Here is a 27501-nt window from a genome sequence, read left to right as displayed (position 1 = left end):
GGTCCACCTCAGAGCCATCATTCACTTACTTCCATTTGTTTCACTGTTGTAAAGAAATAACCTTCTTTATATTGTAGCTGTTTGTGGGACCAGGGGAACATGGGTCATGTTGTGACCTGGACGCCTGTAAACAGGACGTAACACAGCAAAAACCTGAACCAGTCTGTTCCACGTTTCAAGTAATAAGTAGTAACAGGACACATTTAAACATTTTATTGTAAAGGACGTTTCCCCGTGTGAACAGTGATTCTCAGAATGAAGACACAGCTGCTGAAGAACGACTTGACTGATGTGCTGATATGTGGAAGTTCATACCTGTATCTGACCAGTAGGTGTGATGGGAAGTGTCTGTGTACGAGGATTTAATCTGAAGGAGCCACACAAACTTCATCCACGTATCTCTACCAACAGCAGATTTTTCTTTTTCTACTCTGTCCCCACAATCCTATAAAAACGAGATGGTGTCTGTGACCTGTCAGCATCTGTTGCCATAGTAACAGACACATCTGACAGTTAGAATCCAGAGATTAAAGAGGAGGATTATTATATTTATTATAAATGTGCTAATTGTTAGAATAGTAGAACAGGCTGCAGTTCCGCCGGCGTCCACCGGGCGTCGCTGTGATTAACCTCCTGTTCTCTGCCTTCATCAAACCAGACTCCATTTAAATTCCAGGTCATTTTAAGCCTGTGACAGAACAATGAAACATGAAATGAAACCAAAGCAGCTTCGGTACGTACAGCATTTCTTTATTGAATGAAGCAAAATAATGAACTTCAATCCCCTAATATGAAAATAAATAAGTCATTTTCTTTGCAGCCCACTTCGTCCTCCACCGCTTCCTCTTCGTTCGTTCAGCAGCTCGGTGGAGGACACGCAAAAAAAAAAAAAAAAGAGAAAGAAAAGAAAGAAAAGAATGAATTCTAAAACCAGGAGACGCTGCTTTTGTTTAGTTTTTTTGATTTTTTTTGGCACGGGGTGAAAAGAGACGAGGATAATGAACCAATCACGGTGCAGAAGAATCAGAGCTCCCAGATTTCCCTTCAAAGTGAAACACGATAAAACCTGAAAGCGTTGCCATGGCGACGGCCTGTAGTGATCCTCGCTCGCTGCTAGCCGGACGCTAACCATGCTAACCAGCAATTTTATTACTACATTTAAAAACTTAAAATGTTTCCTGTGACCTTTCTGGATTATTCAGGGATGAAGAAGATGAACTGACTGATGATGATGACGAAGATGAACCATCTAGTCGGTGAAAAGCTGGACGGAGGAAGTCGTGTCAATAAAGGTTTAGATTTTTAGATTCAGGATCAAAATGTTTCAGCGCTGAGAAGCTGAAAATACTCTGAACCAGACTCCATTGAAAATTTGACCAATTTAAGACCAATTTGTGTTCAATGAAGCAGCTGAACCAGAGAAAACCTAAAAACCTGAACATTCTGTTTGTTTACGAGCAGATTTCACCGGTGAACCCATGGATGTGGATGTGGTGACGGTGTGTCTGGTTGGTTGGTTGGTTGGTTGGTTGGTTGGTGGGAGGGTGGGGGTGCGATCCAGGTCTCCGGTTTACTGCTGGTCTTTGAACGCGTCCAGGCCGAAGGCGTTGTCCAGGAAACGTCGCAGCTCCATCAGGTGGGTGTTTTTGTTTCCTGTGGCTGGAGCCGCCGCCGGCCCGCGACCAGCGTACCTGAGGACCACAGAGGAAGAGGTCAGGGGTCAGAGGTCAGGGGTCGGGGGGGGGGGGGGGGGGGGGCTGAGGATGGTGAGGATGAGGATGAGGATGAGGAAGATAGTTACCAGACGGGCTTGGCTCTCTGGATGGTGGTCCTGATGCGAGGCTTGACGTAGTCGTAGTAACCCTGGTTCTTATGCTCCTCCTGACTCCAAACCAGGTCGGCGTTGGAGAAACGCTCTGACTCCGCCTTCACCAGGTCGAATGGGAACGGAGAGAGCTGAGGGGGCGGGGCAGAAACAGAGTTTACTTCCTGGTTCTCCACGCTGTTAGTTTATCCGTGCGTCCGTGTGTTTACCTGCTCGATGCGGGCGATGGCCACCGTCTCCTCCATTCCTCGGTTCTTCCTCTCTTTGGTCAACTCATAATAAACTTTCCCGGTGCAGAAGATCAACCTCTTGACCTGCTCAGGACGCTGAGACGCGGGACCAGACTCTGGAATCAACCTCTGGAAATGAGTTCCTGCAGGAGGAGGAAGAGGCGTTAGCGTTAGCGTTAGCAGCTCTCCACTAAGCCCCGCCCCTCCAGACGTTGCCCTCGGTGACGTTACCCGGTAACATCTCATCAAAGCTGGACCGAGCCTCCGGGTGACGCAGCAGAGATTTGGGAGTGAAGACGATGAGCTGCAGAAACAAACAACCTCCATCAGACAGGAAACCAGAGCCAAGATGGCCGCCCCCGTGTCCCCGTGTGGCTTCATATTTACTCACAAACATTTGATGCATATATAAGATAAGAGATAAGATAAGATCTGAGCATTTTCCTCATGATGATTTTATCGTGTCACGTCTCAGAGAATAATAACTGAGGTTATAATGGAAATGGGACATTTTTAGTAGGAAAATTTAAATCTGATGTTAGTCAATATTTGAGATAATCGTGTCCATGGCAACATGAGTTTTATGGAAATTAACACATTTCTTTGTGACTTTAATGAATCAAATTTTAAGGATTTAAATCATCATCATCATTTTTTGTAGTTTTGTGAAGTGGTTTAAGAGATTAATGCAGAAATAAATATTAATGAGATTTTATGGCAGTTTTTTGGACGTGGACATTTTTGTCCTTAACGTCTCAGGGAAGAGACCGTGTGAAGAGTCTTACTGGCTTCCTGAAGGGCAGCAGGATCTGTCGTCGGAGGACGTGGAAGTAGTTCCCAGGAGACGCACAGTTCACCACGATCCAGTTGCAGTCGTAGAGCTGACGCACAGCGAAGTCATCGGTGATGTTCTGAGAGCGAGAGGCAGCAGATTAAACACACGCTCAACGAATCCACTCAATCCCAAAACACTCAACAAGCTACCGGCATCACGTCGGGGTCGTCGTTGCACATCTGGAGGAACCTCTCAGGACGAGCTGAAGAATGTTCTGGACCCTGAGGACACGATCAGACACGAGCTCATTCAGTTCAGGTGAAGACAAGAAGAACCAGAACCACAACCACAACCAGAACCAGAACCAGTTCTTATCAGGATCAACTATGAACCACATGGTGACAGAATCTGAATCACACCTGGTGCTCTGTCTCCACCTAGTGGTCGAACAGTGCTACTACAGAGAATAAACAGAGTGCAGCCATTTTATTGATATGTAGCATGTAGCCTTGGTGGCTGTTAGCTTAGCATTGACATGTAGCATGTAGCCAATCCAGAAGGAGATTGGAATGTCCTCTATGTTGTTTACAAACCGGCCACCAAGGCTACATGCTACAAATCAATGCTAAGCTAACTTTTCTAGATGGCTGCGTTGTGTGTATTATCTGTAGTAGCAGCGTTAGACCACTAGATGGAGACTAAAGGTTCAGATTCTATGAGTCCAGACTCTAAAGGAGCCAGAGGATGATAAAAACTAGATCAGGTACATTTGATGACATATTGAGACAGAAGGAGAAACTCTGAGGTTGGTAGCTAGCTGAGGCTAAGTGATGCTTGGTACCAGCATGAAACCGGTTTAGATGTTATTATAGGAGTTAAGGTGGACCTCACCATGCCCTCCATGCCGTGGGGCAGCAGCAGCACGATGCCGTTCTGTCGGACCCACTTGGCCTGGCCGGGGCAGATGAACTGGTCGATGATGCACTGAGCCGTGTTGTGGAAATCTCCAAACTGAGCCTCCCACAGGATCAGAGCGTTGGGACTGGCCATGGCGAAGCCCAGCTCGAAGCCTGGAGACGACACAAACAACTCTCAGAGGAACAGGCGGGAAATAGGCCGAGGTGAAACCATGACGGGTCGGCACTGACCGAGGACGCCGTACTCGGACAGGGAGCTGTTGCACACGGTGTACGGCGCCTGCTCAGGAGACAGGTGGTTCATGGGAATACAGATCCTCTTGTCCACGTTCTGGTCATGGAGGACGTGGTGACGGTGGCTGAGAGGAGACAAACAGCACAGACATAGGGAGGGGTCCTCATACTGGCTACCAGGCGAGGGCCATGACTAATTGATGACTAATGGTGCTGACAATGGGATGTGCTAATGTCATGAGCTAATGGTGATGGCATGGTGATGACGCTAACGGTGCTGAGTAGGATGTGAATGTGCATGATGCATGGTATGATGCTAACGGTGCTGATGCAGGATAATGATTTATTTCTTAGTCTTAGTTCTATTTATATTATTTGGATAAAGTTCGTATGTTTTCATTCTTTGAGCAACGTTTCTAAGGATAAAACCTGAACCAGACTCAGACCTGGTTAGACACTCGTTAGCATTAGCGACTAGCAATGAACACTGTGGTGTTTGTTTAGAGCAGAGACTCAACAAGGATCTGCCTCTAGGGGGCGCACGAGATGAAAAATGTTACGGTGGAGAATAAGTTCTCTACTTCCAGATCAAGTGTCAGGAAGGAGGAACCAGGAGAACGAGAGAACTCAACTTCCTGCTGTTCTTATCTCATGTGTTATGATGACAGGCTCAGCTGTGTGTTGTGTTGTGTTGTGTTGTGTTGTGTTGCTCCACAGTCTTTAAAAGTTGCTGCAATTTATGTTGAAGCTGAAAACATTGGGACGTTTCCTCCAACTTATCTGAGCGCGATCCGTCCTCTTCGCTCTGAGAAGCAGAAGCTTGTTCTGATCATTATTTTCTAACGTGTGTTCTGGTCATTAGAGCAGGTTCAACCCTCAGGAACCAGGAACCATGTGTGGTAACGTGGTTCCTGGTTCCTCTCAGTGAGGTTTATTGTCATGTGGTTTTCATTGAGCCAATCAGAGAAGATCCAGGAAACATCCTCAGGTCTAATCAGGGTCTAATGTGGTCTACAAGGTCCCCCCTCTGAACTGGTTTATCAGGAACCATGAAGAAGAACAAGTGTCCTAATGTTTCTGATGTGATGATGTTGATGATGTTCTAATGTGACAAATACATGTTTACATTAGTTTAAGGACCAGGAACCAGATATGAGACCAGAACCAGATATGAGACCAGGAACATTGAGACATTAAATCAAAGTAGAAGAGTTTTCTGTCCTGTGGTGAATCTCCGGGGTTGAGCAGTGTCTGAGTGGGAGCATCAGCCTGGTTGGGACATAGAGTTCTCATGCTACGTTAGCTTAGCTGTGGTGTTTGTATATTTTAGCGCGTTACCTGAAGGTCCCTCGCTCCACGTCTTGTCCCGACAGCCGGACGTGGATCCCCTCTTTCAGCAGAGACCCGAAGGCCATGTACTCCCCCAGAGCCCAGTCCACCGTGCGGTTCCGGACCATCTCCCCTCGGCTCTTCAGGATCCGACTCAGACCTGAGGCAGTGAAAATGACAGTGAGCTGGTCCCTGAACGCAGCGCCGCCAGCTGTTTAGAGGCGTGGCCCCCCCTGACCTCCGTGGATGGTGAAGTCCTCCACGGGGACGGACGACGCCACCTGTCCGATGCTGTTCAGCTCCTCTTCGGTCAGGCCGGTGGACGGGCAGCTCATGGACTTGGGCTGTCCATCCAGGGTGAAGAAACCTGGAGACAAGAGTCCAACACGTCAGCACGGACCAGATCTGGACCAAAACCGCTTCGCTGGACCTCCACCACAGTACGACGCCTCGTTTAGAACGAGAGCATCAGAAAAACAGAGCTCACCGGGCCATGGGGAGTCCAGCCAGTGCTTGATGTGGAGGATCTTCTCGTCTTTGGAGCGAGCGTACGCCTCCTCGCAGATCTTATCGTACTTGGAGATTTCCTCCTGCAGACGAGACCAGGACGGAAGGAGCTAAAATCTCAAGTCGAAGTTTCTTTTTTCTTTTTCTAAAGCAGCAGTTCGACGCTGATGTTAACTCTTATTTTAATAAAATGCAGGTGTTTTTCTTAGAAACGATGTGACCTTGTGTTACGTGTCCAGGAGAGGGCGCTACACAGTCACAGCCTGAGGCAGAATGAAGTTCTACACTTTACTGATACGTTAGCGAGCTAAGTTAGGCTAACGCTAGGATAACTAGCTGAAATATTACATTGCTACAGACTGAGTCAGTACCTCAGTCATACTATGCTAACTCCGTTAGCTGCACGCTAACACCGGAGCTAATTAGCATAAATAAAACCTGTTACACGCATCATCAGCAGAGACAAAGTGTTTCTGATCAAATTTAATATTTATCATGTTTTTTTATTTATTTTATGTTCATACGCTGCTTATTCTTCACCAGTTCTGATAATAAACAGTGAAATGTTCCCTTCTTTTATATCTTTGTAACAAAGAATCTACATCTAAGCTTTTTAAATCTAAACATTTAATCGACCGATATATCGATGATCTGGAAAAGTCCCAAATATTAGAACCTGCCCCAAAAAGTCCGTATGTGTCCCAGTTCATATAAAACTAATGAGCTAAAACAGGCACTAAAGCATAAATATAAAAATAAATCCAGACGTGTGGTGTGGATGTCGTCACCTCGTACTCCTGCCGGCTCACGGCTCCTTCTGCGATCAGCTTCTCAGCGTATTTCTGCAGCACCGGCTTCTGCTTCTTGATCTGCTTGTACATCAGCGGCTGCGTGAACATGGGTTCGTCCATCTCATTGTGACCCATGCGACGGTAACACACCTGCAGACACACACTCAGGTTAGCTCCGCCCCCTCCGAGCTCCGCCCACCCCCTTCGGTCGTCCAGCCACTGACCAGGTCGACCACCACGTCCTTGTGGAAGGTGGCTCTCCACTCGGCCGCCACCTTGCAGACGTAGATGACGGCCTCGGGGTCGTCGGCGTTGACGTGGAAGATCGGAGCGTTGACGACCCGGGCGACGTCGGTCGGGTACGGAGACGAGCGGGCGACACGGGGGTCGGTGGTGAAACCGATCTGGAGAGAGAGGGAAGGTTAGAACTGGTTCACCTGGAGGTGGACGTGCTAATACATTAGCAACCAGCCACACGGAGGAAAGGGGTCGCCCATCAGACCTGGACCAGACCTGGATTTAGACCTGGACCCGACCTGGACCAGACCTGGACCAGACCTGGACCCGACCTGGACCCGACCTGGACCCGACCTGGATCCGACCTGGACCCGACCTGGACCAACCCTGGACTAGAACTGGACTAGACCTGGACTAGACCTGGACCCAGAGGTTCTAGAAACACCACAGAGCTCACATGTTCTCCAAAGGTTCTAGTGAAACAGAACCAGGTCCACTCTCCATCTGGACATTAGGATCCAACCAAAGAACCCAAAGTTCCTTCACGTTGGGTTTTTACCTCTTAAAGTGAATCTGGCTCCAAAATGCTACTGATTCACTACAGGAGGCAACGTTCACACAATTCAACCTTTGGACATTTTATTTCTCCTGGACGTCATCACATTCTACCATTGAGCTCATTATACGATCCAGGAGAAGATGGAGATTTACATGTGTAGTAGCACCATTAGACCAGTAGATGGAGACTAAAGGTTCAGATTCTATGAGTCCAGTCTCCATGTGGTTCGTAGCTGATGTAAAAAAAGTCTAAATAAAAACTAGATCAGGTCCGTTTGTTGTCAGTTGTTTTTGGATTTGATGAAAGACGGAGACAGAAGAAGAAACTCTGACATGAAGTGTGTGTTGCTGTGGTTCACCTGGTTGTTGACGACGACGTGGACGGTGCCGTGGGTGGTGTAGGACGGCAGGTCAGACAGGTGGAAGGTCTCGTAGACGATGCCCTGACCTGCGAAGGCAGCGTCTCCGTGGAGCAGGACGGACATCACCTGGACAAAAGACATTCAGACTCTCTGGAGACGCCAGGTCTTCATCTATGACGGATGCTGATACTAATGACACAGGCAAGGACAGTGGAAGGAAGGAGGAAGGAAGGAACTTAGGATGGAAGGAAGGAATGAAAGGAAGGAAGGAACTTAGGATGGAAGGAAGGAAGGAAGGAAGGAAGGAAGGAAGGAAGGAAGGAAGGAGGAAGGAAGGAAGGATGGAAGGATGGAAGGAATGAAAGGAAGGATGGAAGGAAGGAGAAAGGAAGGAAGGAGGAAGGAAGGAAGGAACTTAGGATGGAAGGAAGGAATGAAAGGAAGGATGGAAGGAAGGAGGAAGGAAGGAAGGAAAGGAGGAAGGAAGGAACTTAGGATGGAAGGAAGGAATGAAAGGAAGGATGGAAGGAAGGAAGGAACTTAGGAAAGAAGGAAGGAATGAAAGGAAGGAAGGAACTTAGGATGGAAGGAAGGAATGAAAGGAAACAAGGAACTTAGGATGGAAGGAAGGAATGAAAGGAAGGAAGGAGGAAGGAAGGAACTTAGGATGGAAGGAAGGAGGAAGGAAGGAGGAAGGAAGGAATTTAGGATGGAAGGAAGGAACGAAAGGAAGGATGGTCTTTGTCTGCTCTTTCCTAATGACGCCCAGTGTGGCTGAGTGGAGCAGAGAGCATTGTGGGTAATGTTGTCTCGTACTTGTGCCAGTGAACAAGCGTGATCATGTGGACAGACGTGTTTTTAGGTTCTGATCTAAGTGTCTCATTCGTACTCTGTTCCCGTCGTTGTCTCCACAGTAGAACTGCTCGGCCTTGGTCTTGCCCTGGACCACGGGGTCCACGGCCTCCAGGTGGGAGGGGTTTGCCACCAGCGACAGCGTGATGTTCCTGTCCGTCACACGGTTGATACGACGATGGTACATCCCCAGGTGGTACTTCACGTCTCCAGAGCCCTGTGGAGGAAGAAAGATGGAACAGCTCCTCTAAAGTGAAGCCGAAAACAGTAGAGCGCCTCCTGGTGGCTGGAGGCTGCAGTACAGGCCATAAGCTCCACCCCCACCATGTTAGTGGGCGGGACATGGGCCGAACTAAAACACTAAAATACACATTAAATATTTTTTATTCAAGGAGGGTTCCTGTGATTTCAGGCAGTTAATATAATGTATAATGTTTTTTGGATATGTTTCATTTAAGACACAGGATGTGACACAATGGTGACCACCAGTTGTCATGCCAACGGCCCCGTAAAGAGGTCCCATGGAACATGAGAGCTGGAAAAACTATTTTTTAAAATAAGTTCAGTGTTTAATCATTTCCTTGGCTAACACCAGGCTAGCTTCCAGGCTAACACCAGGCTAACCTCCAGGCTAACACCAGGCTAACACCAGGCTAGCTCCCAGGCTAACACCAGGCTAGCTTCCAGGCTAACACCAGGCTAACCTCCATTGTAAAATAAGTTCTAAATCATTTCCTTGGCTAACACCAGGCTAGCTTCCAGGCTAACAACAGTCTAACCTCCAGGCTAACACCAGGCTAGCTCCCAGGCTAACACCAGGCTAGCTCCCAGGCTAGCTCCCAGGCTAACACCAGGCTAACCTCCAGGCTAGCTCCCAGGCTAACACCAGGCTAGCTTCCAGGTTACCTCATCAGCAGCTTCCAGTTTGGAGTCAAACTGACAGAAGATTTGTTCCAGCTCTTTACGGATCACGTTGGCCAAAACATTCAGACGTCCCCTGAAGAACAGAAAGAAGAGCGTCAGCATATGACAACACAGGATTCTGTGGTTCAATGGTTCTCAGCTCAATACATTTGAGAAGTTGAAAGTTTTCTTTGAATTGGGTCGTGTTGTGTTACCTGTGTGGCATCCCCATGATGACGTTCTCCACGCCGCTCTCCGAGGATTTATCAATGATGGTCTTCAGAGCTGGAATCAGAGACTCGCATCCCTCCAGACCAAAACGTTTCTCTGCAGACCACTTCTTCTGGAGGAACTCCTCAAACCTGGACACAGGTCACGGTGGTTCAAGCTAGCTTCCATGCTAATATGAGGCTAGCTTCCAGGCTAATGTGAAGCTAGCTTCCATGCTAATGTGAGGCTAGCTTCCATGCTAATATGAGGCTAGTTTCCAGGCTAATTTGCCAGATCATGGAGGTCCTGGGGGTGGATCTGGGGGTGGATCTGGGGGTGGTTCTGGGGGTGGTTCTGGGGGTGGTTCTGGGGGTGGTTCTGGGGGTGGTTCTGGGGGTTCTGGTACCTGGTGGAGCGGATCATCCTGGCCAGAAGTGTCCTCTTCTCCTCCAGAGTGAACTGCATCACTCCTGGAGTCTCAAACTTCTGTCGGATCCACTGACACTGCTCCAGGTCATTGATGAACATGAACTCCACCCCGATGTGTTGACAGTAGGCCATCTGCAGCAAGACACGCCCACAAAGACCCATCAACCAACGAACACGCTTCATCTAGTCTAGCATCCAGGCTAACATCAGGCTAGCTTCCATGCTAATATGACGCTAGCTTCTAGGCTTATGTCAGGCAGGCTTCCAGGTTAATGTCAGGCTAAGGTGATGCTAACGTCAGGCTAACGTCAGGCTAAGGTGATGCTAACAACAGGCTAACGTCAGGCTAACGTCAGGCTAACGTGATGCTAACGTGATGCTAACGTCAGGCTAACGTCAGGCTAACGTGAGGCTAACATGATGCTAACGTGAGGCTAACGTCAGGCTAACGTGAGGCTAAGGTGATGCTAATGTCCGGCTAAGGTGATGCTAACGTGAGGCTAACGTGAGGCTAACGTCAGGCTAACGTCAGGCTAAGGTGATTCTAACGTGATTCTAACGTGATGCTAACATCAGGCTATGGTAAGGCTAACGTCAGGCTAAGGTAAGGCTAATGTCAGGCTAAGGTGATGCTAACGTGAGGCTAACGTGAGGCTAACGTCAGGCTAAGGTGAGGCTAACGTCAGGCTAACGTGATGCTAACGTGAGGCAAACTTGAGGCTAACGTGACTCTAACGTGAGGCTAACTTGAGGCTAACTTGAGGCTAACGTGACTCTAACGTGATGCTAACGTGAGGCAAACTTGAGGCCAACGTGACTCTAACGTGAGGCTAAAGTGAGGCTAACGTGATGCTAACGTGAGGCAAACTTGAGGCCAACGTGACTCTAACGTGAGGCTAACGTGAGGCTAACGTGAGGCTAACGTCAGGCTAACGTCAGGCTAAGGTGATTCTAACGTGATTCTAACGTGATGCTAACATCAGGCTAAGGTGAGGCTAACGTCAGGCTAAGGTGATGCTAACATCAGGCTAACGTGAGGCTACCTCCAGGCGGCGGATGATCTCCTTCAGTGGCAGAGCGCTCTCTGAGCCTCCGATGAAGGTGGTGGTGGGAAGACGGAACACCTTGTCCAGGTCAGACTCATCCAGGCCGTAGAAGCCTACAAGTCCCATGATGCACCACGGGACAGCAGGGGGAGAGGAGAAACACAAAGAGGGAAGGAGGTGAGGAGAGGTTGAAGGAGACAAGGAGGAGGACATGCATGATTAAAATGAGGCAGGAGGAAAAGGAGGAGGAGGATGTAAATTAATAGAGGGAGAAGATGAGGAGGAGGATGTAGAGGTGCTCGCACCAGGTTTATGTTTGAAGAACAAGCAGCAGAGGAGGAGGAGGAGGAGGAGGAAGGAGCAGGAGGAGGAAGGAGGAGGAAGGAGGAGGAAGAGGAAGAGGAGGAAGAGCAGGAGGAGGAGGAAGGAAGAGGAGGAGCAGGAGGAGCAGGAGGAGGAGGAGCAGGAGGAGGAGGAGGAGAAGGGGAGGGAGGAGGGAGGAGGAAGGAGGAAGAGGAGTAGGAGGAGCAGGAGGAAGGAGGAGCAGGAGGAAGGAGGAGCAGGAGTAGGAAGGAGGAGCAGGAGGAGCAGGAGGAAGACCGGGGGAGTGAAGCAGAGTGGTGGTTTAGTGTCGACGTCTGACACAAGAAATAAAACCAGATTAAATCTAAAAACCAGGATTATTAGAAACGTTTTAAATCTGCTCCTTAAAATAAACCAGAGACATGAAGGTGGCCGACCTCCACTGGACCAATCAGAGCGAGGGGGCAGGGCTTAACACAGGTGATGACAGTTTTTCAAACCAAAGGTTACAGATAATAAAGTAAAGAATATGAACGATGTATGAAAGCAGCTCTGAGACACAGAGATCTGGGACATTTAAAAGGATTTTACTAAGAAGAAGAATATTAATCGTGGTTCTGACGCCATCGTCCACCTCCGTCCTGCAGAGCTACGTCCTCATGTCCTCAGACAGAGACAAACACAAACGTCTCCAGGATGAGTTCATGACAAACATGAGAATTTAATCAGTTATTGTCCAACTACACACTGGTTATGGGACGTTATGGGAGGCGGAGGAGGAGGAGGAGGAGGAGGATGAGGAGGAGGAGGAAGGAGGAGGAGGAGGAGGAAGGAGGAAGGAGAAGGAGGAGGAGGAAGAGGAAGGAGGGCAAGAGTTCCTTAAATAAATCTACGACAAACCCTGAAGCAGAAACAGACGACGACCACGCTGAAAGACACTAAAGCATCAGGAGGAGGAGGAGGAGGAGGAGGAGCAGAGGAGTTTTCAGGGTTCAGGTCTAATCTGAGTCATAAATTAGATGCAGGTGTGAGACTCTGGATCATTAAGTCAACGAACCGTCACAGGTCAGAGGCTGTAAATACGTCTCAAACCTTTTTATCATCTTACTCTGATGAAGCCAAAAACATTTAGCATTTAGCATTTAACATTTAGCATTTGAAATTTAACATTTAGCACAGAAATACAAAGTTTAAAGAATCAACACCAGCCCAACGTCCTGCAGGAGGAAACCCAGAAATCCTGCCCTAGCTAGCAGGATGCTACAGGATGCTACAGGATGCTACAGGATGCTAACAAGGCTAATGAAACTGGAAACACTGGAGACACTCAGAGGAACAAAGTCAGGTTTATTATGAGGAGGAGGAGTCTCAGTGACTCACAGAGACTCAGTCTGGAGACAGGACACATTTGTCCCATAAAAAGCTCAGAGACAAAGGGGGACAGGTCTGAATCTAGAACGTTCAACAACCAACGCACTAACTACACCTTTACACACTTAGCACCACTCACACTTCATACATGTCTGCACAGAAATGACATGAACTCTGATTAAATCCAAACGTCCAGGTCACCACCAGACTGAAGCCTTTTTGTCCCGGTTAGTCTCCCTGTCAGTGGTGTCAGGGTTCCTGCTGAGCTTTAAGGCTTTTCAGACCAGGGTGGACAATAGGACAGACAATAGGACAGACTGATGGACAGACTGATGGACCCTCTGCACTAATACTTACACTAATGTTACTGGTTGGTGACATATTTCGTTTGTCGTTTTCATAATGTTCTTTATTAAGGTTTAATATTTCAGTCGTCTCTCAGGACTCGTTTTGATGTTTCGAGTCATTTAAAGCAGAAATGTAGAAACTTCTGAGTGGATCTTTAGCTCTGTGCTGTTTTTAAATCTGTGGCCCAACGTTCTTTAACTCCTGTAGGAAGCTGAAAACATCCAAACAAATGAGCTCAGGGAGAAATGAACCTGCTGTCAGCTGGACCCGGACCTGGACCCGGACCCGGACCCGGACCTGGACCCGGACCTGGACCTGGACCCGGACCTGGACCCGGACCCGGACCAGCTGACAGCAGGCTCTGGTTCTGGTGGTAACTACTGGCCTCACATCACTGCGCTGGTTGTCGTACCTCCTACCGTTAGGTCTCTCAGCCTCTCCTTGAAGACGGCCACGTCTGGACGGGTCGCCAGCAGGGGGCAGCGATGTGGAGAGACACCCGGACACCGTTAGTGACCTACGACCTCGACCAGAGACCTCAAACCATCGCAACAACACCACCACAACAACAACCGTCTACAGCTACAGCCGAGCAGCCCTGCATCTCCTCGTCTCTGCCACCGCTTTTTGATTTTTGCTTTCAGAAGAAGATGAAGATGAAGATGAAGATGATGAAGATGAAGATGATGGTGGTGGTGGTGGTGGTGGTGGTGGTGGATGGGGGGTTATGGAGCGTAGCAGTGGAGAAAGAGAGATGCTGCCAACACCATGCAGAGGGTAAACGCCTCAAACACGGGGCATGAAGCCATTCTGCACGGACGCCATGAGGACAGCGGGGACACGTCTCCAGTCCAGGTCCAACAGGGACCAGTTTCATCTGGAATGAGGTCGGAGGTCGTCTGTGATCTTAATCCCGTCCTGAGGTCACAGACACTGTTCCAGATGAACCGGGTCCCTGTTAGAACCGGACTCCAGCCTCTAGACCTGATCCAATCTGCTCCATCATCTGATCCACAGGTGGAAAGAGTTCAGGGACAAATCACAGCAGCGAAGCCCAAACTAATCAGTTAGTGGCATCAGCAGCAAATTACCGGCTTCAATCAAACCATCGATTAGTTGGATTAAAACCATTAGTCTCAGATCAACCTGGTAACGTTTGCTTCAGTGTTCAGACGGCGCTGACTCGTAACTAGAACCCGGACTGAAGAATATTCTCTGTTCATAACGTCCTCATGAAGACATTTATATGAACCACCGTCATAAAAGACTCAAGAAACACTTTCATTTCCCAACAGGTGGCGTTCAAGAAGTTTCCGCTGGAACGTGGAACGTCAGCATGAATGTGGTCGTAGCTTCTCTTCGGTTCCTCCGTCCTGATCAAGAACCATCACCACTAACAGAACGAGCTGTTTGCAGCAGGAGTTAAAGAACCAGAGCAGGAGGAACGTGTTTAATATGAGACTCAGACCTTAAATCTCAGAGTTAAATGCAGTGATGCAGCCTCCGGTCCAGCAGGGGCAGTAACACACCTGAAGAGCTGGTTCACCCACGATCAAACTGGGCCTTTCATTTGTTCTTGGAAGTTGGAATTTCTAACTAGAACGTCCCTGAATTCTGATTTCGTCCTGAGAAAGTCGCAGAATCATCACTGAGCCGAGTTTCCAAGATGGCCGCCCCGTTCTCAGCTAATCTGATTATTGTTGTTGCTCTAAATTATTTCTCCTCATACATACGATGAAAAGCTGTTACAGTGGAAGTGAAGTTGGCTCATGTCGCGCTAAAAACCAGGACAGAGGCAAACACCACGGTGAAGTTTTTCTACAATTAAAACTTTTGAATCTTTTTATAAATTTCTGCCTCATGACGTCGTGTAGATTCATCACTGTAAATAATTCTGTTCATTTATTATTAATGTATTTTATAGTTATTAATATAGATTATAATTTATAATCTAAATTTTGTTTAACATTATAGTAATAATATTAGTTCATATCAGCTTTAATTTCACTTTGTGCTCAAAATATTTAAATACTGAACACGAGTTTCCACCAGGTTTATTCAGACGAGGCCAGAGCGTTGGTGGAGGCGGCCATCTTGTTTCCAGACGTTGGTAACGTAGGTGTGATGTCATTCTCAGCTCGGACGTCAATGGAACGCGATATAAAAACCAGCGGAGAGTTTAAAGTGAAAGTGTTTGGGTTCTTCATTCAGGTGGAGGAGGAGACGTAGCATGTTGCTACGCTCTGACTCTGGTTCATAGACAAACTACTGACGCAACCACAGAAGATTTAGAGTCACATTACAAGGCTGTGTGGTCTGAAATCAAATCAACCTGACGGGTGTGTAGTCTGAGGATCAGCCGACGGCTCAGCAGCATTAATGACGTTAGATTAACTTCAGCCAATGAGCTTTAGAGTCCACAGCATCAGCCAATGAGCTTTAGAGTTCACAGCATCAGCCAATGAGCTTTAGAGTCCACAGCAACAGCCACTGACCCAACACACTGAAGCCAAAGCATCTAAAACACAAACACACCGCGGCTACGAGGTTAGCATCATGCTAAGAGCTTAGCAGCAATGTTACGGCAGATTGTTCAAACTGGTGCAACTATTCACTGTCTCCTGTATCTCATTCATCTGAGGTTCTAGGTTCATGTTCCACAACAAGAACGTTCCTGAGTTTATATCAAGAAAGACTGAGATCCTGAAAACATCACGTGAAGGTTAAAGGAACCTTCAGAAGGAAAATCAATCTGCAGACACATCCTCAGAAGAAGAAGAAGGAGGAGGAGGAGGAGGAGGAGAAACTTCTCGGACCAGGAGAGAAAGGAGGAGATAATAACAGTGATAAGAGGTGTGGAGGTTGTGGGAGGGGTCAGCTCCTCACCCAGCTTGTCAGACGAGGTGATAATGTCAGTGGGAACACACGAGTCCAGATCGGCGTCCATGATGCCGAGGGGGTCCAACTGGGCCACATGGTGCCCTCGGATCTACAGGAAGTGACAACAGAGCCCACCCAAGACAGGAGGAGGAGGAGGAGGAGGAGGAGGAGGAGGAGGAGCAGGAGGAGGAGGAGGAGGAGGAGGAGCAGGAGGAGGAGGAGGAGGAGGAGGAGGAGGAGGAAACGAGATGCAATGAAACAACCAGGAGAGAGGGGGAGTGGATGGAGGAGCCGAGCAGATGGAAGGAAAATGGAGATTTAGAAAACAGAACAAAGAAGAGGAGGAAAGAAGGAGAAACCCGAGAGAAGGGAGTCATTGGACAGAAACACGCAGGAGAGAAGAGGAGGAGGAGGAGGAGGAGGAGGAGGAGAGGAGGAGAGGGGGGGGGGGAGGGAGAAGCAACATTAACACCGGTGGTTGGTTGGTTTTAGTTGTGAGTTCTCACCGACGTCCTGGAAGCCAATATTGACCGGAGCATCATCAAAATTCACACAGCTGATTCCCAGAGGGTCCAGATGGGCATTGTGATGCCCCATGACCTAAACGCACACCCAGCACACGGTTATCACAACAACACAACAACACAACACAACAGGTCTCCACCGGCTCCTCAGGCTCTGCAGCTTCATTCGCTGGCATCAGGCTGAATTAAAATCACACAGTTTGGGCAGATTTTCAGCAGCTAGAGGATGATGAGTTGTGTTATTACTGTCTGACAATGTGCTTCTATGTGTAAATAACGGAGTAACAGAGGGAGAAAATACGGAATAATTCAATATGAACAGTGACGATGGGAGGACTCGTTTCCTCTGACTCAAACTATGTCACTTATCTATTTTAAATGTTGGAAACAAAACAACCCCACAAAGAAAACGAGTGATTTCCCTTGAAGTAAACAGCAGTTTGGGGGTTTGGGTGTGAATTTGGTTGCGTTAGTATTTTCATGTAGTGTCACTCACTCTGTTCCATTCAACCACATCTTTAGTGTCATCACACGACACTGACATTTAAATGGATAAATCCTGAATAAATCGCTGGGAAACAGTCTGAAGTCGTTTAAGAGATTGATGAAAAAAAGGCAAAAAATAAAATCAGATGTGTGAAGATGTTACGGCTGTTTCATTAATGTTTCCATCCCAGACCGATCTGATCTGATCTGATCTGATCTGATCTGATCTGATCTAATCTAATCTAATCTGATCTGATCTGATCTGATCTGATCTGATCTGATCTGATCTGATCTGATCTGATCTGATCTGATCTAATCTGATCTGATCTGATCTGATCTGATCTGATCTGATCCGATCTGATCTGATCTGATCTGCCTCATTCGTCTTCATACATATGAACAAACATGTGATTAGATTCAGATTATCTGTGTGTGTTATTTCTGGTTTTCTATCAGGTTTTAATGCTGCAGAGCTTGTTAGCATTGTTAGCATTAGCTAACGGACTGATGGATGAAACATGTTGAGGAGAGAAGCTGCAGCCTGAACAGACTCTGGTGGAGCCAGTGAAGACCTGCAACTACCAGAGCTCCTCAGCCTCTTCATCTACACAACAACAACAACAACAACAGCAGCTGATGATGACTCTCACCTGGCCAGTTTATTAGGTACGCTAGTAGCTGGTGCTTCTAGTTGTGACGTCTCATAGTTGAGTTATTGTCAGTGGGCTACAAACCACAAACACTGTAACATTCGCTGGTTCCTAATGAAGTGGCCGCACTGAGACTACGACTCATATAAAGAAATAAAAGCTGAAGTTCTGTTTTCATCAGATCAGTTGTGGACTTGATTTTCTTTGATTAGTAAATGTCAATAAAAGTAAATAAAATAAAAACTACAAACACAGACTTGTAGCTGTAATTAAAAAAAAAAAAAAAAAATCAGATTTTTATTCATTTCCATGTAAATAAACGCAGCACAAACTGAATCTATTGAACAAACTAGAGGCTGAGAAGCTTCACACTGAAACACATGTAAACAGTTTAACAGAGATGATCAGTGAAATAACAAATAATACGATGAGGAGCGTCTGGATCTACTGTGATCTACTGCAGGTAAAACCACCCAAACCTCTGTCATCTACCAACTAATTACTGCATCAAATTAAAATGAACGAGGGCAGAAGTAAAAGTTCTGCTTTCATAATCAATGTTTTAACTGAGGTCTAGCTCCTGTTAGTACAGTAGTAAAACATGTTGGGTCTAGATGGAAGCTGGTAGAGCTCCCCCTGGTGGCTGCAGTATAGGCCATAAGCTCCACCCCCTCCATGGCAGTGGGCGGGACTTGGGCCAAAGTAAAACACTAAAATGCACATGAAATGATGTTTATTCAAGGAATTTTAGGTAGTTAAAATAATGTTGACTCACTGAAGCTAAGACTAAAGCTAAAGCTAAAGTTTAAGCTAAAGCTAAAAGCTAAGGCTAAGGCTAAGACTAAAGCTAAGGCAAAGGCAAAGGCTAAAGCTAAAGCTAAGACTAAAGCTAAAGCTAAGGCTAAAGCTAAGGCTAAAGCTAAAGCAGTCAGTGGTTCTCCTGTTGTAGCCTCATGCTCCTTCTCTTCCCTCTGTACCTAATAAAGTGGCCGTGTTTCCTTCAGGTGTGTGTGTGTGTGTGTGCGTGGTGTGTGTGTGTGTGTGTGTGTGGTGTGTGTGTGTGTGTGTGTGCTGGTACCTGGTAGGCCCGGATGAGGGACTGGACCGCCAGGTGATCCTCCACCAGCTTCTCCACGTTGGGCTGAGCTCCGACCAGGGAGGAGAGCTGGGGCGGCGCCGACAGACCCAGAGGGGACTGGTAGGCGGAGCCAGGAGGAGCACCGGCGTTGGCGTTCCGGAAGAACACGTCCCACGACTGGAAGAGGAGGGAACCCATAGGTGATTCAAACACTAACCAGGTGACTCCACGTTCTACGTTCTGTCACAACCTCTGCTACAAGGTTTTCACCTCAGATTTTACTTTTCATTTCCAGACGATGCGTCTGGTTCCTCCAGACTCATCAGAGGTTCTGCTCGTTGTTCTCCTCAGCGTTATCTGTTTTTTGGAATCGTTCCATATGGGACAAATCTTTTCCACGTCCACCTTCTAGAACGTTTAGTACATCCACAACGTCTGGAATATAGATTACATCTAGAACACTGAGTCTAGAACATCGAGTACATGGAGAACACCGAAGTCATCACCCTGCGTTTATTGTTTGTTTTATATTTGTATTTTTTGCACGTCCACGTTCTAGAACGTTGAGTACATTTACGGCGTCTGGAACATAGACGCCTGGTGGATCTAGACCAGGACCTGGAGGACTGAGAACCTCCAGACACATCTCAACATGCTCATTTATCGTTGTGGGATTATTTTTGTGCTAAATCGAGTGTGATAAGTTATTACAAACGTTCCTAATGAACCATAAATAAAATAAATGTGAGCAGCCTCAGGACAGTCCAGAGCTGTGATTGGTCCTCGTTAGTGTTTAATGGAACCAGAGCTGTGATTGGTCCTCGTTAGTGTTTAATGGAACCAGAGCTGTGATTGGTCCTCGTTAGTGTTTAATGGAACCAGAGCTGTGATTGGTCCTCGTTAGTGTTTAAAGGAACCAGAGCTGTGATTGGTTCTCTTGGTAGCCGTGCGTCTCCTCTATGTTCTAACACTTGTGGATCTATAGATACTGGGTCAGAGACTGAGGAAGTTCGGAGACTCAGACGTGGAAGTTGTGAAATTCAGCTGAACGTTTTGTTCAGGTTCAGTGGCCGTTGTTGAAAGTGAAGCAGGACGTATGGAGGAAATATGAACATGTCAGCAGCTGTTCCAGAGTAGAATCTCTCTACAGAGACATGGACAATGAACCAAAATAATACGATTTCATTTGAGTGTTTGAATAAACTCCAGTTGTCTGAAGTAAAACAGTTTGTATGAGTCTATAAAGCTGAATTCCAGTAAAAGCAGCAGCAGACAAACCTGTGGTTTATCTTAAACCTAGAACATGTTGTAAATCCAGCATCACCTCAGAGTTAACACACGGGAAAGATGTCGTAAAAGATCTTAAAACGATGTTAAAGGAGAGAAGCTGAAGAAGACGTCATATGAAGGAAGGGAACATGTTTCCCAGCAGTGTTTGGGATCAGGTTTCCATTCTGTGGTTCTCCTCCTCATTCTGGACTCATGAGTCACAGAACGTCGACGTATTTCTGCCTTTCGCCTCATTTCACAATCACACCAACACCCGCTCACACACAGCCTGGTCAAAAACACAAAGACCAGCGCCTCCTAACAGAGCAGCGCCTCCTGCTGGAGCATCAGTTCAACTAGTTATTTAAGACCAACTGATGCAATGAGCAGCTTCTCATGTCCTCCACATCCTGTGGTGGAGATGTTAGTCTGGAGGAGGAGATGTTAGTCTGGTGGAGGAGATGTTAGTCTGGTGGAGGAGATGTTAGTCTGGTGGAGGAGATGTTAGTCTGGTGGAGGAGATGTTAGTCTGGAGGAGAGATTAGTCTGGTGAGAGGAGATGTTAGTCTGGTGGTGGAGGAGATGTTAGTCTGGAGGAGATGTTAGTCTGGTGGTGGAGGAGATGTTAGTCTGGAGGAGGAGATGTTAGTCTGGAGGAGGAGATGTTAGTCTGGAGGAGGAGATGTTAGTCTGGTGGAGAAGATGTTAGTCTGGTGGAGGAGGTGATGTTAGTCTGGAGGAGGAGATGTTAGTCTGGTGGAGGAGAAGATGTTAGTCTGGAGGAGATGTTAGTCTGGTGGAGGAGAAGATGTTAGTCTGGTGGAGGAGATGTTAGTCTGGTGGAGATGTTAGTCTGGTGGAGATGTTAGTCTGGTGGAGGAGGAGATGTTAGTCTGGTGGAGGAGGAGATGTTAGTCTGGTGGAGGAGATGTTAGTCTGGTGGAGGAGATGTTAGTCTGGTGGAGGAGGAGATGTTAGTCTGGTGGAGGAGATGTTAGTCTGGTGGAGGAGATGTTAGTCTGGTGGAGGAGATGTTAGTCTGGTGGAGGAGGAGATGTTAGTCTGGTGGAGGAGGAGATGTTAGTCTGGAGGAGGAGATGTTAGTCTGGTGGAGGAGGAGATGTTAGTCTGGAGGAGGAGATGTTAGTCTGGAGGAGGAGATGTTAGTCTGGAGGAGGAGATGTTGCTTTTGTCTGTTTTTACAACCAGCAGTTTGCACGGGGTATTTTATTTTGAAAATCCGCCGGATTGTCTTTGTTTTTTCTGCGTCTGGCTCCGCCCACTAGAGGAGGTCTGTGTAAATTGACGCTTGCTTTGTAATTTTTAATTAGTCACTGTAACGTATACCACGGTAAAATGTGGAGGCAGTATCGCTCACTCCTACTAGGAAATAACGTCCAACGCTGCAGCCGAGAAACACTGAGTCAGACTCTGACATCATCAATACGAGACCTGAACTAAAAACACTGGAGGGAAGAAACTGGAGACACTGGAGAAGCTTCTGATCGGATCAATGGAGTCAAAGCTGGAGGAACTCCGCCCACAGACTAGAGGGGAAGAGCTCCGCCCACAGACTAGAGGGGAGGAGCTCCGCCCACAGACTAGAAGGGGAGGAAAACTGATACATTCTCCTTTTTTCCTCTGTATTATGGAGCAAATCAATAAATACAACAACAAAATCCTTATTCTGACCTGTGACCTTTATAACAGCAAATCAGATGATCATTCAGCTATTGGCCAGAATGAAGGGTGTCAAACATGCGGCCCGCGGGCTGGAAGCCGCCCACCAGAGACTTTAACTGCAATGTTTTCTATCAAAGTAATGACGGCTCCTTCCTGGTAAACTCCACTTCTTCCTTTAGAAACGTCCATTTGTTCATTAAATGTTTAGCAATAGTTCAGTGTTTTAAATATTCATCATGTTCTTCTTTCCACTGAAACAAAGGGAACGTGTGGAGTTGATGTTATTTTTAGGTTATTATTCTGTTGTGAAACTGGTCCGACCCCCTTGAGATGAAACCGGTCTGTGTGTGACCCTGAAGTAGAGCGAGCTGGTCCTGCCCGGTCTGTTTAGGGTTTAAATCCCCTGAATCCTGAGCTCCCGTGGTCCAGGTCCACACTGAACCAGAACCAAGACAGTTCAGCAGAAAACTGGGTCAAACTAAGAGCTGACACTCCCTTTCCCTTCCGCTGCTGTGTGCTACTATGCTAAGCTAATAAGTGCAAGGACACAGAGCAGGCGTTACGCAACAGCTGTGACATGTAACCTGACCCGGCTCAGTGACCCGGACAAACCAGCAGCAGCAGAAATACCTCCAGGCTGGTTCTAGTGTCAATTTATTCACTTTATTTAAAACATTAATCCTGGACGATCTGATCGGAACAAAGTCAATAATCAGATTAAAGACAAGCCTCACTCTCACTTGATGCCATAACTCCTGGGAGCTATTATTAGATTATTAGACCCAGAGCTTCTAGAAACACCACAGAGCTCACATGTTCTCCAGAGGTTCTAGTGAAACAGAACCAGGTCCACTCTCCATCAAACCATAGAACCCAAAGTTCCTCCACGTTGGGTTTTTACCTCTTAAAGTGAATCTGGCTCCAAAATGCTACTGATTCACTACAGGAGGCAACGTTCACACAATTCAAGCTTTGGACATTTTATTTCTCCTGGACGTCATCACATTCTACCACTGAGCTCATTATACGATCCAGGAGAAGATGGAGATTTACACATGGAACTCCCCAGGACCCCAGCCACCAAGGCTACATGCTACATAGCAATGCTAAGCTATCAGCCACCAAGGCTACATGCTACACAGCAATGCTAAGCTACCAGCCACCAAGGCTACATGCTACATAGCAATGCTAAGCTACCAGCCACCAAGGCTACATGCTACATAGCAATGCTAAGCTACCAGCCACCAAGGCTACATGCTACATAGCAATGCTAAGCTACCAGCCACCAAGGCTACGTGCTACATCGCAATGCTAAGCTAACAGCCACCAAGACTACATGCTACATAGCAATGCTAAGCTACCAGCCACCAAGGCTACATGCTGCATAGCACAATAAGCTGACAGCCACCAAGGCTACATGCTACATAGCAATGCTAAGCTACCAGCCACCAAGGCTACATGCTACATAGCAATGCTAAGCTAACTTTGACTCAAAGATGGCTGCACTCTGTCTATTATCTGTAGTAGCACCATTAGAGCTTTGGATGAAGACGACTCTGTAGATTCTGTCGATTTAAAGAAACCTTCAATAAAACTAGTATTTATCAACAAGTTCCAACGTCAGAGCAACTAGAATTACCTCCACAGTGGAAAACCTTCCAGACTCATGTAAGAATAAGAATAAATGTTGGTTTGTCATTATTTAATCATTAGTTTAGTTTAATGAGGCCACAGTGACTGTAAAGTGGTGCAGGATCCTCCAGACCAGCAGGGGGCTCCACTGCTCCTTACCTTGTGAACACTCTTGGGGTTCTCCAACCAGGCGTAGTACATCTCCTCCACGTAGTTGGAGCTTGTCCCGTTCAGGAAGGGCTCCGAGGCCACCGGTGCCGTGTAGCACCTGATTGGCTGAAACGTCCTTTTGCCGCCCTTAGAGGCGACTGTGATTGGCCGGTGCTGGCCGACAGTCTGAGCCGCCTGGGAGGCGGTTAGCGGGCGCAACCGCACCGCACAAGTCCTTAACCGATGCATTAGCAGTCCTTAAAGTATCACACCCCCAGTGGCGCTCGGTCCGACGGGTCGGACGTCCTCGACCTCAGCGTCAGAAACAAAGGGCCGTCCTCAGACAGGAAGGACAAATCACACGTCCACCGGTCCGTTTGTCCTCTGAGACGGAGAAAGACAGAGACACTGTGCGTTACTACCACGACATTTGGGAAATGAATTGTTTATCTGCAGAGGCAGTAACACAACCAGAAGATCAACACTGACAAAATGAAAGGAGTTTAGTTTTAGTCGCTGCTGCTCTAGTTTATCTTCATTGGTTTGGAGCTGAAGGAAACGTTGTCTTTAAAAGGAGCTTTCATGACGTTGAGCTAAAACGAACCTGCTGCTTTTACTGTTTTTAGAGCAGCTGCATCCACCTGTCACCACACATGTTCTCCTCATGTCTCCTCAGCTCAAACCTGTTCCTCTGGTTTAACCCAAACTAATGACCAACCAGTCACCGGTTATTAACGAGACAAACACTCAGACGCTGATAAAGACAGAACGAAGGAAAGGAGAAGTAGTGTCTGGGTGTTAACCAAAGGAAACAACAGTATCATCAGCTGACAACTCAGTGAAGGTTGTACAGACAAGTACTTAAAGCTCAAACTGATCCTCTAACGCTTCATTTATTTACTCGTAATGCAGCATACGAATGCAAAAATCTCAGAGACATTAGCCTCAGTTTTTCCAATTAAACCAACAGCTCGTTCTGGGATTCACACAGTTTTAATCAGAGTTGTGGACACAACACAACACTGAGACATAGAACTAAACGGACATGACACTTGTTTTTCTTCAGAGATGTCTGATGTTCATTACATGTTAAAATCATTGACTTCATTCATACTGTTCTTCTTTGCACTAAAACAAAGGGAAACATTTGGAGTTGTCGTTATTTATAGGTTGTTATTCTGTTGTGTTACTGGTCTGGCCCCTTGAGATCAGATGGTCTAGTTCCAGCTACTTGGTTTGATTTTGTAACCTGAGGGTAGAAGATTTAGTAGAAACTCCTGCTGACTGTTCCGACCGAGCTTCGAACCCGTGACCCGGTCCTGGACTTCCTCTGTGTTCTGACCTTGTTGGGTCTCCGCTCCCTGTCTGACTCCTTTCTCCTTCCCTCGTGAGACCCCGCCCACCAACTACCCCGCTGACAGTCCTGATTGGATGACTGTGAAAGCCTCCGCCCGGAAAAGAGGATTTCGAGCGTTTCTATTGGCCAAGCGCCCTGTCAATCACTTTGTCCTTTCACGAGTCACGGGTTCCCGAAAATGAGTGCCAGCGGTACCACAACATTGTAAAATGATCTCCGCTGAATGTTTAATTGTGTAAAAGACACAACACTGAACTCTGCAAGTGCAAATTATTACTCCGCACACACGGCCGACAACATTAGCACCAGAGCTAACGCGTTAGGTTATGTAATTAGCCGGTTAGCTTCACAGAAATGTAGTTTGACTTTCTATTACATGCCATTAGCACGTTAGACTAGCAGCTAAAAGTAAAGATCCGCGTTTAAGCTTCAACGGATGTTAAGAAGCTGACGTGACGGTTAATGTGAACACATTAATTCTTCAAAGTGACTTTTATCCAGCACCAACAGGTTCATTTTAGCGGTTGACCTAGCTTAGCTCCCACAGTAGCGCTGGTCCAGCTGAGCTAACTAGCACGCGGCTAGCATGCATTGTCTTTTCATTTTTCACTAAATCCAAATAAGAACAAGTATTTAAGTGGAATATCCGACCACAGAGAGTCTCCGTAAACTCCCGCGGATCATGCAGGTCGTAGAATCCCGGCTACTGACCTCAAGAAACACGGTTCAGCGGCTCCCCTCTCGCTCGGGATCCCGGATGCCCTTCGCCTCTCCCGGTAAAGTGATGACAGCCCGGGGCGCGGAGTCTGGGAGCGAGGCCTGTGCGTGGTGACGTCACGACGCCATGCTGCACTAAACGTCATGACGTACTGCCCGGGACTTTATTTACAGTAACCCACAGGTGAACCAAAGAGCTTTACAAGAGGTCAAACAAGGATTAAAACAAGCACACGACTAAAAACAAGATAAATACATAAAAACAATAAATAAGAGAATAAACCTGGACACTTCCAACTGGAGTTAGTTAGAAGACTTTAAAACAAACACTAAAGGTTTAAAATCGATTCTAAACTGGTCTGGAAGCCAATGACCAAGTACATTACATCTAAATCACAACATTAAATGAATTTATGGATCCATTAATACTTAAAATGAATCACAGTGGTTTACTGTAGAATGTAAATATTTACAAATATAATATGTGGCAGGTAAAGTCATGATGTACAGTGTGAGGGGTGTGGTTTCACAAAAAATATTTAGTTACGTTTTTTACTAAATGACTAAAAAAATTACAACATTAAATTCCACCTGTCACCACAATGTGACAGGTGGAAGGAACAGAGAAGTAGTGTCTGGGTGTTAACCAAAGGAAACAACAGTATCATCAGCTGACAACTCAGTGAAGGTTATAAAAGTACTTAAAGCTCAAACTGATCCTCTAACGCTTCGTTTATTTACTCGTAATGCAGCATACGGATGTAAAATCTCAGAGACATTAGCCTCAGTTTTTCCAATTAAACCAACAGCTCGTTCTGTACAGGTCAACATGTGAAATAATATTTTAACCTAACATTTGAAAATAAAAATAATTGTTGACAACTATTATTGAAAATGTTGAAAATGTATTTCCTTTCATTGCAATTTATTTTTATCCATCATCCATCATCCATCCATCCATCATCATCCATCCATCCATCCATCATCCATCATCTATCATCCATCCATCATCCATCATCCATCCATCCATCATCCATCCATCCATCCATCATCCATCCATCATCATCCATCCATCCATCATCCATCATTCATCATCCATCCATCATCCCATCATCCATCCATCATCATCATCCATCATCCATCATCCATCCATCCATCCAACCATCCATCATCATCATCCATCCATCCATCCATCCATCCATCCATCCATCATCCATCCATCCATCATCCATCATCCATCATCCATCCATCATCCATCCATCCATCATCCATCCATCCATCCATCCATCATCCATCATCCACATCCATCCATCCATCCATCCATCAATCATCCATCATCCATCCATCCATCCATCCATCCATCCATCCATCATCCATCCATCCATCATCCATCCATCATCCATCCATCATCCATCCATCCATCCATCATCCACATCTTCATCATCAACATCATCAATCTCATCCCTTTCTCTTTCTATAGTTGAATACAAACATGAGTCTAAATGCTGTCATCATTTCTCTGTTTATTGAGTCTCCACCACAATCACAATCTGATAAAGTTCATTAAATTATTCAGACGCAGTCTGAGCTCGACAGTGAGCGTCCTGCATCATGGCTGTTGCTATAGTAACATGAGGCTGTGCATGTAGAGCATCAGCTGCTAGTAACACGTGTTGGGTAACTGTACATCAGCAAAAACAAAACCAACAAACAAAAAAAGAATATCTGATATAAAACTTTATTAGAAGCCGGTGATGAGACCCAGCGTTGCCGTGGTGACGAGCCGCCACCCTCAGGTTCCACTGGTTAAACATGAAAGTAGTGACTCTGGTTTTCGTTGCCCTGAGT

At 46.7% G+C, this 27501-nt stretch overlaps 1 protein-coding gene across 3 annotated transcripts; it reads right to left on the bottom strand.

Annotated features, from left to right (window-relative positions):
• Positions 1-729: 729 nt before the first annotated feature.
• On the bottom strand, positions 730-25779 carry ogdha (oxoglutarate dehydrogenase a). Of its 3 annotated transcripts, XM_047591252.1 has the most exons (24): positions 25648-25779; positions 23589-23963; positions 18846-19022; positions 16114-16216; positions 13640-13684; positions 11203-11318; positions 10137-10291; positions 9736-9882; positions 9524-9614; positions 8655-8834; positions 7763-7891; positions 6833-7012; positions 6606-6758; positions 5798-5900; positions 5549-5677; positions 5320-5470; positions 3979-4106; positions 3722-3900; positions 3040-3111; positions 2841-2966; positions 2287-2359; positions 2035-2198; positions 1802-1956; positions 730-1691 (listed from the first exon to the last, which is right to left on the bottom strand). In XM_047591252.1, exons 2-24 carry the CDS (start codon positions 23826-23828, stop codon positions 1571-1573), a joined length of 3117 nt encoding a protein of 1038 aa, XP_047447208.1. In that variant the 5' UTR covers positions 23829-23963; positions 25648-25779; the 3' UTR covers positions 730-1570. The 3 variants fall into 3 exon arrangements, with proteins under 3 accessions (XP_047447208.1, XP_047447210.1, XP_047447209.1); XM_047591254.1 differs by lacking the exons at positions 13640-13684; positions 16114-16216 and adding an exon at positions 16614-16707; XM_047591253.1 differs by lacking the exon at positions 13640-13684.
• Between the last annotated feature and the right edge of the window lie 1722 nt (positions 25780-27501).

This window comes from Mugil cephalus, chromosome 8 (assembly GCF_022458985.1).
Source record: "Mugil cephalus isolate CIBA_MC_2020 chromosome 8, CIBA_Mcephalus_1.1, whole genome shotgun sequence".
Lineage (NCBI taxonomy): Eukaryota > Metazoa > Chordata > Actinopteri > Mugiliformes > Mugilidae > Mugil > Mugil cephalus.
The sequence above is the reverse complement of the archived record's forward strand: the minus strand, read 5'-3'. Positions and strand labels throughout refer to the sequence as shown.

Coding starts and splice junctions, on each gene's coding strand:
- ogdha (XM_047591252.1), bottom strand. CDS start 23,828: ATGCATCGGTTAAGGACTTGTGCGGTGCGGTTGCGCCCGCTAACCGCC. Junction 10,292..11,202: donor AGATCATCCGCCGCCTGGAG/GTAGCCTCACGT, acceptor GTCTTGCTGCAG/ATGGCCTACTGTCAACACAT. Junction 5,678..5,797: donor GCTGGACTCCCCATGGCCCG/GTGAGCTCTGTT, acceptor TCTTGTCTCCAG/GTTTCTTCACCCTGGATGGA.